At 43.1% G+C, this 15,507-nt stretch overlaps 1 protein-coding gene across 6 annotated transcripts in view; it reads left to right on the top strand.

The window, feature by feature from the left end:
• Positions 1-15,507, top strand: part of prom1a (prominin 1a) — a 143,926-nt gene that overhangs the window by 117,539 nt on the left and 10,880 nt on the right. For all 6 annotated transcript variants that reach the window (XM_064974085.1, XM_064974084.1, XM_064974083.1 and 3 more), the window contains 6 exons: positions 3,509-3,580; positions 8,867-8,959; positions 10,489-10,542; positions 10,706-10,786; positions 10,874-10,942; positions 11,268-11,357. In XM_064974085.1, coding sequence (XP_064830157.1) covers positions 3,509-3,580; positions 8,867-8,959; positions 10,489-10,542; positions 10,706-10,786; positions 10,874-10,942; positions 11,268-11,357 — 459 coding nt within the window. The remainder of the gene's footprint in view (positions 1-3,508; positions 3,581-8,866; positions 8,960-10,488; positions 10,543-10,705; positions 10,787-10,873; positions 10,943-11,267; positions 11,358-15,507) is intronic.

Genomic DNA, 15,507 nt, shown 5'->3' with positions numbered 1-15,507 from the left:
GTCCTAACTCTCTGTGGTCACTAAAGATCCCATGGCACTTATCGTGTCCTGGCTAAATTCCTAATCCGGCCTTCATACCATCATGGCCACCTAATCATCCCCAGCTTCTAATTGGATCACCCCTCTCCTCCTCCTGTTACTCTTCCCCAGGTCGTTGCTGTAAAATATATTATGTTCTCAGTCAACGTACCTGGTAAAATAAGGATAAATAAATAATAGACTACTTTGGCTTCCTCTCCTAAAAAAATTAAATATCACATTTACATATGTATTCAGACCCTTTACTCAGTACTTTGTTGAAGTCTCGAGTCTTCTTGGGAAATGACGCTACAATCTTGGCACACTCTGCAGATCCTCTCAAGCTCTGTCAGGTTGGATGGGGAGCGTTGCTGCACAGCTATTTTTAGGTCTCTCCAGAGATGTTAGATCGGGTTCAAGTCCGGGCTCTGGCTGGGCCACTCAAGGACATTCAGAGACCTGTCCCGAAGCCACACCTGTGTTGTCTTGGCAGTGTGCTTAGGGTCGTTGTCCTGTTGGAAGTTGAATCCTGAGGTCCTGAGTGCTCTGGAGCAGGTTTTCATCAAGGATCTCTCTGTACTTTCCTCCGTTCATCTTTCCCTTGATACAGACTAGCTGCTGAAAAACATCCCTACAGCATGATGCTACCACCACCATGCTTCACTGTAGGCATTCAGGCCAAAGAGTTTAATCTTGGTTTCATCTGACCAGAGAATCTTGTTTCTCATGGTCTGAGAGTCTTCAGGTGCCTTTTGGCAAACTCCAAGTGGGCTGTCATGTGCCTTTTACTGAGGAGTGGCTTCTGTTTGGCCACTGTACCATGAAGGTCTGATTGTTGGAGTGCTGCAGAGATGGTTGTCCTTCTGGAACATTCTCCTATCTCCACATACGAACTCTATAGCTCTGTCAGAGTGACCATTAGGTTCTTGGTCACCTCCCTGACCAAGGTCCCTCTCCCCCATTTGCTCAGTTTGACCAGGCGGCCTGCTCTAGGAAGAGTCTTGGTGGTTCCAAACTTCTTCCATTTAAGAATGATGGAGGCCGCTGCTCTGACATGCACTGTCAACTGTGGGACCTTATATAAACAGGTGTGTGCCTCTAAATCATGTTCAATCAATTGAATTTACCACAGGTGGACTCCAATGAAGTTGTAGAAACATCTCAAGGATAATCAATGGAAACAGATGCACATGAGCTCATTTTCAAGTCTCATAGCAAAAGGTCTGAATACCTATGTAAATAAGGTATTTCTAAAAACCTGTTTTGGCTTCTTCATTATGGGGTAGATTGCTGAAGATTTTTTTTGTACTTAATCCATTTTAGGATAAGGCTGTAACGTAACAAAATGTGGAAAAAGTCAAGTGGTCTGAATACTTTTCGAGGGCACTGTACCTTCAAGGGGCACACTAGCGTACTCGTACAAAACACTCAACAAAAAGACAGGTATAATTTCAGATGCTAACCTGCTTAAACGCATCCTACAGTAGTGACTTATCTTGGCAAAGAACTTTATTGGAATTTATTAAATAGTAACCGCGGTAGGTGTTCCAGAAACATCCTTAACTGTCAAATCACCTCCTATCTCATTTTAGGACGTACATTTACGACGAGATAACAGAATGGGATGTAGGATTTTGCTTCTGTATGGAAAAACCCAGGATTTATCCCATCTTTTACTTTTGGGATAAGATAAGAATGACAGGAGTTTTTGCAAAGAGTGTGATTGAATTGCGAGGATCGACCAGCAAGATGGTTAAAAAGTCTGATGTACTCATTTACAATCTGCCTCTGTGTTTAGAATGTATAACTGCTCCATTGACTTCATGTAACATACTACAGACATCCCTTCCTGGCTTTACAAGTACCGAATGAGTGCCAAGACTTTACATATGCGCGTACAGATGTAGGATCTTTTACCAGGGAGCGGGCGGCAGCTGGGGTCTTCCTGGGGTCTTGCTTGGGCATACAGCTTGACATCTGTTAATAGAGTTGGCTACATTTCCAGAATTACAAGCTAGGTAATCATTCTTGCATTTATTTTGCGGTGAAGGCAACAATTTCACAGTGGCTGTGCTCCATTGCTAAATGAATATCGTGGAATTACTGATGTATCTCTAGAGATGGAATATTTTATAGCTACTCTTGCCAAAATCAGTGTTCCATAAGCTATAGACTTGGCAGTTTTCCACCCTTATACCTCAGACGATTTATACCGAACAAAAATATAAACGCAACAATGCAACATTTTCAACGATTTTACTGAGTTAAAGTTCATGTAAGGAAATCAGTTGATTGAAATACATTTATTAGGCCCTAATCTATGGATTTCACATGACTGGGAATACAGATGTGCATCTGTGGGTCATAGATACCTTTAAAAAAAGGTAAGGGTGTGGATCAGAAAACCAGTCAGTGTCTGGTGTGACCACCATTTACCTCGTGCAGTGCAACACGTCTCCTTTGCATAGAGTTGATCAGGCTGTTGAATGTGGCCTGTGAAAGGTTGTCCCGCTCCTCTTCAATGGCTGTGCAAAGTTGCTGGATATTGGCGGGAACTGGAACACGCAGTCGTACACGTCCATCCAGTGCATCCCAAACATGCTTGATGGGTGACATGACTAGTGAGTATCCATGCCATGGAAGAACTGGGACATTTTCAGCTTCTAGGAATTGTGTTCAGATCCTTGTGACATGGGGCCGCGCATTATCATTCTGAAACATGAGGTGATGGCAGTGGATGAATGGCACGACAATGGGCCTCAGGATCTCGTCACGGTATCTCTGTGCATTAAAATTGCTATCGATAAAATGCAATTGTGTTCGCTGTCTGTAGCTTCTGCCTGCCTATACCATAACCCCACCGCCACCTTGGGGCACTCTGTTTACATCAGCAAACCGCTCGCCCACACGACACCATACACGTGTTCTGTGGTTGTGAAGCCGGTTGGACGTACTGCCAAATTCTCTAAAATTATGTTGGAGGCAGCTTATGGCAAAGGAATAAACCAAATTCCCTGGCAACAGCTATGGTGGACATTCCTGCAGTCTGCATGCTCCCTCAACTTGAGACATCTGTGGCATTGTGTTGCGTGACAAAACTGTACATTTTAGAGTGGCCTTTTCTGAAACATATGACCAACACTTTGCATTTCTATTTTTGTTCAGTATATGTCTTCTCTATCAGAATCTGTTGAATTCAGGAGAAACACGGTCGTCTTATGGCCTCTTACTGCAGCATGTGTAACTCTTTACTTAAAACTGACAGCTATAATGCTTTATGACTTGTTATAAGTGTGCATGAGCCTTTATAGTGTGTTATTATAAGGCTTGTAACATGTTATGCATCTCTATGTTGCACAACTGACTCTATATTATGCAATTGTAAGATGAGAATACATTTTAAAGGGGGTCATACATGTTTATGGCAAGTGTTATAATGCAAAATAACAGCGTCATACTGCATTATTATCCTATGTCTGTTCATTTGCAGGTTAACAAAGGGGTGACTCAGGTGGACTTGCTGTCGTACGCCAATGAGCTCGAGGCACAGACAGACCTTATGGTGAGAGGAACATACAACAAACCTCCCCCCCCAAAATCAACACGGCTCCAACCATCCACACAATGTTTTCTCAGTGTACCAGTTGCAAGGCACTTGCATTTTACAGTTGCATTTTACACCACGATCCAAGACCGGGATCAAATGGAATGGAAGTTCAGATCTAAAATTGTGAAAGCTCCGTGTGTCTTTATCAACTGCACAGCCTCGCCGGCGGTTTGCTGTCGACAAACACACACACACACTGAAGGAGTCTGTGGAAGCACTTTTTAATGTTCTGCCTTGCCTTTGGGGGGCGGGGTTTGAGGCTCACACAAGCTCCCCATTCATGGACCAAAATGTTGCTGAGTCCAACTCTGGGTCCTCCTACGCCTGCCATGTGGCAATGGAGCTAGTTTAAAGTGGTGTTCTGTGGGGTGGTATATGCTTATGCCTGTGCCCCCTAGTATTCATTTGGTGCCCATCTATTCTGGTACTTGTTTTTCCTGTTGGCATAGAAGACACACACTCGCTGGACACTGAGACTGGTTTACCCATAGAGATCCTATAAATTATTTTATTCTGTATGTAATTCTGTGGGTTCACTATGTGGTTTTTATGCCGCATTACATTCATTGATTTAAGGCAGTCTCTTATACTAAGTAGGTCTGTGTATTGGAGATTTTGCATATTGCTCTAAATATTTATAAATCTATACGTACATGAATGTATGTATGTAGGACTAGTTTACAAACGGGTACTTGAATGACATCTGTGTGTGTGCATATGTGTTTGTTCATCGGAACCTGTGTGTTTATATACAGTACCAAGGTTTGGACATACCTACTCATTCAAGGGTTTTTCTTTATTTTTATTAGACATCAAAACTGAAATAACACACATGGAATCATGTAGTAACCAAGATAGATTTTAGATTCTTCAAAGTAGCCACCCTTTCCCTTGCTGACAGCTTTGCACACTCTTGGACTTCTCTCAACCAGCTTCACCTGGAATGCTTTTCCAACAGTCTTGAAGGAGTTCCCACGTATGCTGAGCACTTCTTGGCTGCTTTTCCTTCACTCTGCAGTCAAACTCATCCCAAACCATCTCAGTTGGGTTGAGGTCAGGTGATTGTGGAGGCCAGGTAATCTGATGCAGCATTCCATCACTCTTCTTCTTGGTAAAATAGCCCTTACACAGCCTGGAGGTGTGTTGGGTCATTGTCCTGTTGAAAAAAAAATTATAGTCCCCCTAAGCGCAAACCAGATGGAATGGCGTATCGCTGCAGAATGCTGTGGCTGCCATGCTGGTTATGTGTGCCTTGAATTTGAAATAAATCACTGACAGTGACATCAGCAAATCACCCCCACACCATCTCACCTCCTCCTCCATGCTTCACGGTGGGAACATCCGAGATCATCCGTTTACCTTCTCTGCGTCTCACAAAGACTCGGCGGTTGGAACCAAAAGTCTGAAATTTCGAGTCATAGGTTCAGCAAATCCCCTTATTGTTTGGGATATCGTTAAATGTTTCAATTATTCAATTCAATGTTCATCAATAATGAAAAAGCAGTTTCTGACTAAAGAAACAAGACTAACAAGGGAAATACATAAACTAATACAGTTAGATAGCAATAAAAATGATACCACAGAGATACAAAATAAGTTAGTGGGAAAACAAAAATAACTGGAGGAACTTATTCAAGAATTATCTAATGTAATCTATTACAAAAATTAAGCAAACTGGATGGAATATGGAGATCAATGCATCAAATTCTTCCAGAATCTCCAACACAGAAACACATTTTAAAAGAGGAAGCTAAATATTTTAAGCAGATGTTTTTCCGTCTTTTCCATCTTATCCTTACCCACTGAATGACAATTACTGTTAGGAATTCTTTCCAGAAAAATGAAAATTAACAAATGTATAGAAAGCTCAGTGCAAAGGACAAATTAGAGAGGAATAACCTTTTGAGGCAATTAAATCCTTTCAGTCTGGAAATCCCCCAGGGCTTGATGGCATACCGGTAGAGGTATATCAAGCCTTTTTTGATATACTCAAAGCTCCATTGTTAGCTTGTTTGAACTACTCCTATAGAAATTATAGTCTGTCAGGTACTCAGCAGGATGGTCTGATTTCACTATTATTAAAATGTTTTGATGTAAAAATACAAGCGAAATGCATAGCACTCATAATTAAAAAGGTTTTACCAGGTATTGTTCATCCTGATCAGACAGGTGTTTTACATGGACGATACATTGGAGATAATATACGACAACTACTAGAAATAATGGATCATGAAACACTTAAGAAGCCAGGCCTGCTATTTATAGCAGATTTTTTAAAGGCCTTTGAATAAGTAAGACTGTATTTTATTCATAAATGCCTGGATTTTTTTTTCAATTTCGGTGATTATCTTCAAATGGGTAAAAGTAATGTGTAGCAACCCCAGTGTAAAACAGTACATAGCAGCTACTTCTCAGAGAGTTTTGAATTAGCAAGTGGAGTTAAACAAGGGTGTCCGATGTCACCATATCTATTCGTTATGGCCATCGAAATGCTAGCTTTTAAAATCAGATCAAATAACAACATTAGTGGATTAAAAATCCAAGGTTTAAGCTTAAAAACAAAGGTGTCAATGTACGCCGATGTCTCAAGTTTTATATTAAGTCTGCAAGCTAGATCCCTGCTGTAACGCTCCGGGTGTCGTGGGTGTGGAGTCAGACACAGGAAACAGAGTGCAATGCTGTGCTCTTTAATGCACAAACGCAACACAGGGTGCTCACAACCAAACTGCCCCAAACACGGGGGACGAAAATAGTACAACCGAAATACATGACCAGGAACAAACACGTTCCTCTACTACAGAACCGAAGGTCTCAATAATTAATCCCGCACAGGCGGGCCGGCTGTCTAATAAAGCCCAACTAATCATTCAACAACAGGTGCTAACAATAAACATACATGGAGGGGGAGGAAAGACAATCAGTGGCAGCTAATAGGCCGGTGACGACGACCGCCGAGCGCCACCCGACCGGGAAGGGAAGCCACCCTCGGTCGGACTCGTGACCTGCAATGTCTCATTGAAGATCTAAACTTTTCTGGACTCTCTGGACAAAAACCTATTTATGATAAGTGTACAATATTGCATATTGGATCTTTAAAAATTAGAACTTTAACATTACCTCGTAGTTTACCTGTAAAATGGGCTGACGGTGAAGTAGACATTCTTGGTATTTAAATCACAAAATATATAAATGAGCTCTCCACAATGAATTTCAATAGAAAACTTGTAAAAATAGACAAAATCCTGTAACCACAGAGAGGTAAATACCTGTCTATTTATGGAAAAATTGCCCTAGTCATATCTCTAAAAGCTTCACTTATTCAAGTTTTACTTGAACCCTAAATGGTTCTCAAGTAGATTACTAAGAAAAGCTCATCTATTGTTTAAAAATTGCCTTTTTGCTTTTGTGCAGATTGCCATGTTCCATTTTCAATTAATCGAAAATGACACTATTTTCAAACGAAGCATTGCAGATCTGGCTACAATTTCAATTTCATCCCCCTGAAAAGATAGAACAAATATTATGGCTGAACTCAAATGTGCTGGTGGATAAAACACCTGTAGTTATGGGAAAGATGTTTGAAAAGGGCATTTTGTTTTTCAATTATATTGGAAATTAGAATGGTAGTCGCAACTGGAGGAGACCAGGAGACCCACTGGGCGGTGCACTATTAGCCCAATGTCGTCCGGGTTAGAGGAGGGTTTGGCTGGCAGGGATGTCCTTGTCCCATCGCGCACTAGTGACTCCTGTGGCAGGCCAGGTGCAGTGCTTGCTGACACGCCTGCCAGGTGTACAGTGTTTCCTCCGACACATTGGTGCGGCTGGCTTCTGGGTTAAGAGGGCATTGTGTCAAGAAGCAGTGCGGCTATGTTGTGTTTGAGAACACACGGCTCTCGACCTTTGCCTCTCCCGAGTCCGTACGGGCGTTGCAGCGATGAGACAAGACTGTAACTACCAATTTGATACCATGAAAAGGGGGTAAAGATTCAAGACTTTGTGCTTGTCAGTGAAAATTATTATATTGAATTCTTACTTTTTTTTATTTTTATTAAGTCAAAATAAAACGTTGAATGACACTGAGGGGCAGTGTTGTTACAGTTAATGCTGGTTTGCCTGAGGTTGATGCCATGCAAGTGTTTGTACACATACATATACGCACACTCTCATTCAAATGCACACATGTGCACATACACGGACACATCCGTAAATAGTGCCATACACGCACTCTAACATATTCAGTTGGCCTTGCTGTTAGGATTTTTGTTGTCCTTCATTGTCGTTTTCTGTGTTCCTTTGTCTTTATATTTTTTCTCTTTTGTTCATTTTGGTGCATGGAGGGGGGTGTCTGGGGCAGGATTACTATTGTTTATTTTCTGTGGGGGTTTGGGAAGTTTGAGGGGCAGCCCTTGGGGAACTGTGGGGGAGAGGGTCTTAGAGGGCTGGTGGCCTGGTGATTGGAAGCTTGGGCCGGTGGCTGTTGGATTGCTGGTTCGGGTCCCTGTTTTTGACCTTGTGGGAGATCTGTCGACGTGACCTTGAGCATGGCTTCTGTGTGTCGCTCTGAATGGGAGTCTGTTAGATGACTGGTGTGATGTCGTTGTTGAGCGGCTTCACTGAAAGTATGTTTTAAATATTTGTACAAATTTTTAAAAACTATTTGGACTCATCAGACCAAAAGACTGATTTCCACCGGGTCTAATGTCCATTACTCGTGTTTCTTGGCCAAGCATGTCTTTTCTTATTATTGGTGTCCTTTAGTAGTGGTTTATTTGTAGCAATTCGATCATGAAGGCCTGATTCACGCAGTCTCCTCTGAAAAGTTGATGTTGAGATGTGAGAATGCCAAGAGTGAGCAAAGCTGTCATCAAGACAAGGGGTGGCTAATATATTTTGATTTGTTTAACACTTTTTTTGGTTACTACATGATTCCATATGTGTTATTTCAGTTTTGATGTCTAATAAAAATAAAGAAAAACCCTTGAAAGAGTAGGTGTGTCCAAACTTTTTACTGATACTGTGTGTGTGTGTTAGCCTCGAGGTTAGAGCATTGGGACAGTATCTGAAAAGTCACTGGCTCGAATTCTGGAGCCAACAAGGTGAAAAATTGGTTGCTGTGCCATTGAGCAAGGCACATTTACCAGGGGTGCTGAACAATGGTGACCTTTTGGATACTATCATTATTACCTCTTTGTATGTGTTTATGTGTGTCTACTCTGAACCTCTGTCTGTGTGTGTCCACAGCCCAAGGGGCCCCTCCAGACCTCTCTAAAGGGCCACGCCAACAGTCTCCGGCAGATCCACAGTCAGCAGGTTGTCCCTATGGAGCAGGCCATGGTAATCAACAATCTTCAATCATTCTTTTTTTTAGATTAACATCCATGTCTGGGCCCATCAGTGCTCGGCTTCAATAGACTGGCAGAAATGGCCATGGCCCGTAGTCGTGCTCTATCTACCCTTTTAGAAAAAAAGGTGCTATATCTAGAACCTAATAGGTTTCTTCGGCTGTCCTCATAGGTAAACCCATTTGAAGAACCCTTTTTTTCTATAGACTATAAATTCTATAGACTATTATTGACCTACAAGAATCAGACCCAGATCAAACCAGTAGGTCAGATACTCTCAAATAGTTGAAAATGTATGCGGTGCGCTCGACTTATTTGTACACTTTTGGGAGTACGTATTAAATGGTTTGCTCTTTTGGGACTATTCCATTGTTTGCATTGTACCGGGCAAACCAAACCAAGTGCAGCACATCTGACATATGTATTTGACCCAGGTATCAATGGTTGTGCAGTCAGGACATTAGAACCCTGAAAGACACTCAACGCTAGAATATTGAAGTAGTTGACTGTTACATTCACATGGGCAAATCAATCATATATTTTGCTCCACCTCACACAAGTATTTTACTCTTTAATAAGTTAAAAGGCATATGTTAAAAGGACCCAACAACTTACACAACATCACTGTAGGCAACATATAATGTCCTTTTCCCAGAATATGATAATCTACCCATTAATAGTCAGTGTACTTCAAAGTAATTCCACGAACTGCAATCTTGTTACCAAGAAAGGATGAGTTTTAAAGGTCTGTCTTATCTTTTTATTTGAATATTTCCCCTTTAACTCTTTTTACTTCAACTAATGGCTTCCAAGAAATATGTTAGAGCGAGGGTAAGCATGTGTCTCCACAATGGACCTGTGTTCGTCTTGTAATGTTGAGGGTGATGACATGCCTTGCTCATATCGATATCATATCAAATTATTGATGTCATATCGAATAATTGATATTGGTACCCACCACTAGTGTGAGTTGTCCATGCTCCTTGTACCTCGAATCCAAGGGGCTTTCCATGGCATGCCCTGACCATTACCATGAACTTTCATTCTCTTTCAGGTCAGGATATTTAGTACAGCATGCTGATTCAGACCTGTATGACATGATTGATTTTGCATGAGCAAGATTGGGTCTGTTACATGCCTTGTAAAAAATAAATCATTCATGATATGTAGATTAGTCTGTCTGTAATTGTTAATCCTGTAATTATTCTTCAGTAGTCTGGTGCATGTGCTGACTAATGACCATGTACGTACTGTATACTGGAACCAGCATGGAGTTTGTCACTTTTTTACGTGTTGTACGTATAGTATCAGTCCTCACGAGTGGTCTTCACGTGTTCAAATAGTATTGAAAAAAATGTATTACGAATTAATGCGAAAGCACTTTAATTGGGGTTTTGACATATTTTGCACATTTCTCACAACCAAAATCCACAGGAAATGGCATTGTTGGAGTATGTCTCTAAACCCTGACCTTTAAACCTCTGGGGTGTTAACATGTGTTGTGCATTTCCCCTTTTAAAGAGTATGCTGAACCAGAGCATCAGACTACTGGAGAGGACGGCCTCAGACCTGCCGGTAAGTGGGCCACCTACGAACCATGTACCCCAACAGTTCACACTGACTCAATCAACATCAAGCATTCGTAGTACATCCATAAACGCTGAACAAAGACTCCGGAGCAGCTCCATAGACTCTTATGAAAGCTTCTTGAGCATTATTTTCCCTCTGTTCTGTCCAGAACAAAGTCGCCGATGTACTGGCGACCATCGAAGCAGCGCAGTATCTCATCTCCCAGAATGCCACACAAGTCGTCAACCAGGTGAGTACAATGGCTTCCCAGTAATTGTTTACATTTCGATGCTACAGTAAAACTCAGTAGCTAACATGTTATTCCTCTCTCGATTAGGAAACGGAAAAGTACAAGCAAACCATTGTTGGTTATTTCAGGCAATACATAGAGTGGGTCAGGACTTCTGTAAGTATTTGTGTTCCAACAGTTTGTTAATGCCTTGGTTTTCCCCCCTGTAGCATAAGAAGGAAATTAGATATAGCAGAAATCTCTTGTCGTAAATTACAGTCTTACTGTTTAAACAGAATGCTTCTCACAACTTAATTGAATTGTGCCAATAGTGACAGTGCTGCTGACTTGTTTTCAATCAACTTGGTCATCAATCGTGAATTGTCCAAGTGTAAAGCTATAACGTCCCTTCATTTTCCAGACATTCCAACTGGCAATTTTCATAATTGTTTTCCAATGGTATAAGTCTAACATTTGCTCTTTGTTTGCATGGTTTACCCAGCTGACCATGGAGGTAGCGGCTTGCAAACCCTTCAGCAACATCGTGGACACAGTGGAGATCGTAGCCTGCAGCTTCTTGGTTGACTCATTGGTAACTAAAAACGCAATATAAGGGATCCTTTTAAAACATGCCTGAAACGTCTGTTGGGGTGCAGACAGGAAGGCATGCAGGGCATAACTTGAAAGGGGTGAGGGGGTTGGAGGTTGGTCTCTTGAGAGGGTTCACATTGTCATTGTACCGGTACAGTATGTTCACACAGCCATGTGCTGCGTTCTGCTAAAATATGTGATGTGTAGGGGCACACACACGGTACATTCTATTGGCATGGGTCCACACAGCTCCCTCAGTGTTCTCCTCCAAAACCCTCTAGCCCGCCAGGCCCAGAGGACAAGGCGGGTTCTTTCTGAGGGCCCCAGGTTTTAGCGGATGCTAATGGCATGATATAATGAAGGCTCAGGCGAGATACAGGGGACTATGTGTGTGTAAGGTGAAGGGTCTGTAGTGGAGATGGGTGGGGGTAGGGAGTTTAGGGGTTTGGGAGGTAAGGGGGGTTCCGTGACCCTCAACAGAGCTCCATCAGACAAATGAGGCTCTCTTCCCCCCCCCAATCACCCCATCAATCCCAACCAATCACACATAATCACCCCCAACCTCGCCTGATTTAGAACATACAGTGGGGCAAAAAAGTATTTAGTTAGTCACTAATTGTGCAAGTTCTCCTACTTAAAAAGATGAGAGAGGCCTGTAATTTTCATCATAGGTACACTTCAACTATGACAGACAAAATTTGAAAACAAATCAAAAAAATCACATTGTAGGATTTTTTATGAATTTATTTGCAAATTATGGTGGAAAATAAGTATTTGGTCAATAACAAAAGTGTATCTCAATACTTTGTTATATACCCTTTTGTTGGCAATGATAGAGGTCAAACGTTTTCTGTAAGTCTTCACAAGGTTTTCACACACTGTTGCTGGTATTTTGGCCCATTCCTCCATGCAGATCTCCTCTAGAGCAGTGATGTTTTGGGGCATTGTTGGGCAACACGGACTTTCAACTCCCTCCAAAGATTTTCTATGGGGTTGAGATCTGGAGACTGGCTCGGCCACTCCAGGACCTTGAAATGCTTCTTATGAAGCCACTCCTTCGTTGCCCGGGCGGTGTGTTTGGGATCATTGTCATGCAGACAGACCCAGCCACGTTTCATCTTCAATGCCCTTGCTGATGGAAGGAGGTTTTCACTCAAAATCTCACGATACATGGCCCCATTCATTCTTTCCTTTACACGGTTCAGTCGTCCTGGTCCCTTTGCAGAAAAACAGCCCCAAAGAATGATGTTTCCACCCCCCATGCTTCACAGTAGGTGTGTTGTTCTTTGGATGCAACTCAGCATTCTTTGTCCTCCAAACACGACGAGTTGAGTTTTTACCAAAAAGTTATATTTTGGTTTCATCTGACCATATGACATTCTCCCAATCTTCTTCTGGATCATCCAAATGCTCTCTAGCTAACTTCAGACGGGCCTGGACATGTACTGGCTTAAGTAGGGGGACACATCTGGCACTGTAGGATTTGAATTCCTGGCGGCGTAGTGTGTGGTAGGCTTTGTTACTTTGGTCCCAGCTCTCTGCAGGGCATTCACTAGGTCCCCCCGTGTGGTTCTGGGATTTTTGCTCACCGTTCTTGTGATCATTTTGACCCCACGGGGTGAGATCTTGCGTGGAGCCCCAGATCGAGGGAGATTATCAGTGGTCTTGTATGTCTTCCATTTCCTAATAATTGCTCCCACAGTTGATTTCTTCAAACCAAGCTGCTTACCTATTGCAGATTCAGTCTTCCCAGCCTGGTGCAGGTCTACAATTATGTTGCTGGTGTCCTTTGACAGCTCTTTGGTCTTGGCCATAGTGGAGTTTGGAGTGTGACTGTTTGAGGTTGTAGACAGGTGTCTTTATACTGATAACAAGTTCAAACAGGTGCCATTAATACAGGTAACGAGTGGGGGACAGAGGAGCCTCTTAAAGAAGAAGTTACAGGTCTGTGAGAGCCAGAAATCTTGCTTGTTTGTAGGTGACCAAATACTTATTTTCCACCATAATTTGCAAATAAATTCATAAAAAATCCTACAATGTGATTTTATGGATTTTTTTTTTCTCATTTTGTCTCATAGTTGAAGTGTGATGCAAATTACAGGCCTCTCTCATATTTTTAAGTGGGAGAACTTGCACAATTGGTGGCTGACTAAATACTTTTTTGCCCCACTGTACAAGTCAGGCCCTGGAATCCAGCACATGATCAGTGAGAGGCAGTTAGACCTGTCAGTGCACAGTGAGGAACCCTACAGAGTGCTGCAAAGACGAAGAGTCGAGAATGAGAGTGAGAGAGACGAAGAGACTAGAAGGAAATGACAGCCAGCCTTGCGTAATCTCGACATCTGCCCATGTGTCCAGTCTGCATGGGGCTTTGTTACCAACACGGTCCCAATGGCATGAAGCATCTCTATGAAATTAAACACATAGCCCCCCTCCGCCACTTAGAGCCCACATAGGTTCCAGCGCCAGCTAATTGACTCGGACTGCCAACAGGATGTTTCTGGACACGACCAACAGGATGTTTCCGTACGGACCAAAGCGCTTAAAAGCTCAATGGGTCATTTTACTAGTGTCCCGGAGCAACAGAGCAAAGGTGCAGCAACACAGGAAAGAGCCTGTAAGTGTTCCAATAGCGCCTCTAGTCTTTCCTCTGTACAGTAGCTACACACAACTGGGTTTCCACACTAAAAGTTGATACAGTAGAGAAAGGTCAACAGCACAGTGTGTCTGGCAGGGATGGAGGAATGGAACTACTTACCTAACATGGGGACAAGAGAAAAGCCATGACACTTTGACTATCAGTGTGATTGGAGCAGAGCCAAATGAAATCATGACAGTGTTCATTCTCGTAAACGGACCGTGGGGCTGTCATGTCATGGCTATGATTAAATCAAATCAAATTTATTTTTATAGCCCTTCGTACGTCAGCTGATATCTCAAAGTGCTGTACAGAAACCCAGCCTAAAACCCCAAACAGCAAGCAATGCAGGTGTAGAAGCGCGGTGGTTAGGAAAAACTCCCTAGAAAGGCGAAAACCTAGGAAGAAACCTAGAAAGGAACCAGGCTATGTGGGGTGGCCAGTCCTCTTCTGGCTGTGCCGGGTAGAGATTATAACAGAACATGGCCAAGATGTTCAAATGTTCATAAATGACCAGCATGCTCAAATAATAATAAGGCAGAACAGTTGAAACTGGAGCAGCAGCACGGCCAGGTGGACTGGGGACAGCAAGGAGTCATCATGTCAGGTAGTCCTGGGGCATGGTCCTAGGGCTCAGGTCCTCCGAGAGAGAGAAAGAAAGAGAATTAGAGAGAGCATATGTGGGGTGGCCAGTCCACTTCCGGCTGTGCCGGGTGGAGATTATAACAGAACATGGCCAAGATGTTCAAATGTTCATAAATGACCAGCATGGTCGAATAATAATAAGGTAGAACAGTTGAAACTGGAGCAGCAGCACGGTCAGGTGGACTGGGGACAGCAAGGAGTCATCATGTCAGGTAGTCCTGGGGCATGGTCCTAGGGCTCAGGTCCTCCGAGAGAGAGAAGGAGAGAATTAGAGAACGCACACTTAGATTCACACAGGACACCGAATTGGACAGGAGAAGTACTCCAGATATAACAAACTGACCCCAGCCCCCCGACACATAAACTACTGCAGCGGAAATACTGGAGGCTGAGACAGGAGGGGTCAGGAGACACTGTGGCCCCATCCGAGGACACCCCCAGACAGGGCAAAACAGGAAGGATATAACCCCACCCACTTTGCCAAAGCATAGCCCTCACACCACTAGAGGGATATCTTCAACCACCAACTTACCATCCTGAGACAAAGCTGAGTATAGCCCGCAAAGATATCCGCCATGGCACAACCCAAGGGGGGGTGCCAACCCAGACAGGATGACCACATCAGTGAATCAACCCACTCAGGTGACGCACCCCTTCCAGGGACGGCATGAGAGAGCCCCAGTAAGCCAGTGACTCAGCCCCTGTAATAGGGTTAGAGGCAGAGAATCCCAGTGGAAAGAGGGGAACCGGCCAGGCAGAGACAGCAAGGGTGGTTCGTTGCTCCAGAGCCTCTCCGTTCACCTTCCCACTCCTGGGCCAGACTACACTCAATCATATGACCCACTGAAGAGATGAGTCTTCAGTAAAG

This window comes from Oncorhynchus masou, chromosome 9, assembly GCF_036934945.1.
Source record: "Oncorhynchus masou masou isolate Uvic2021 chromosome 9, UVic_Omas_1.1, whole genome shotgun sequence".
In the NCBI taxonomy this organism is placed as follows: domain Eukaryota; kingdom Metazoa; phylum Chordata; class Actinopteri; order Salmoniformes; family Salmonidae; genus Oncorhynchus; species Oncorhynchus masou.
This window is presented reverse-complemented; position numbering and strand designations above follow the sequence as displayed.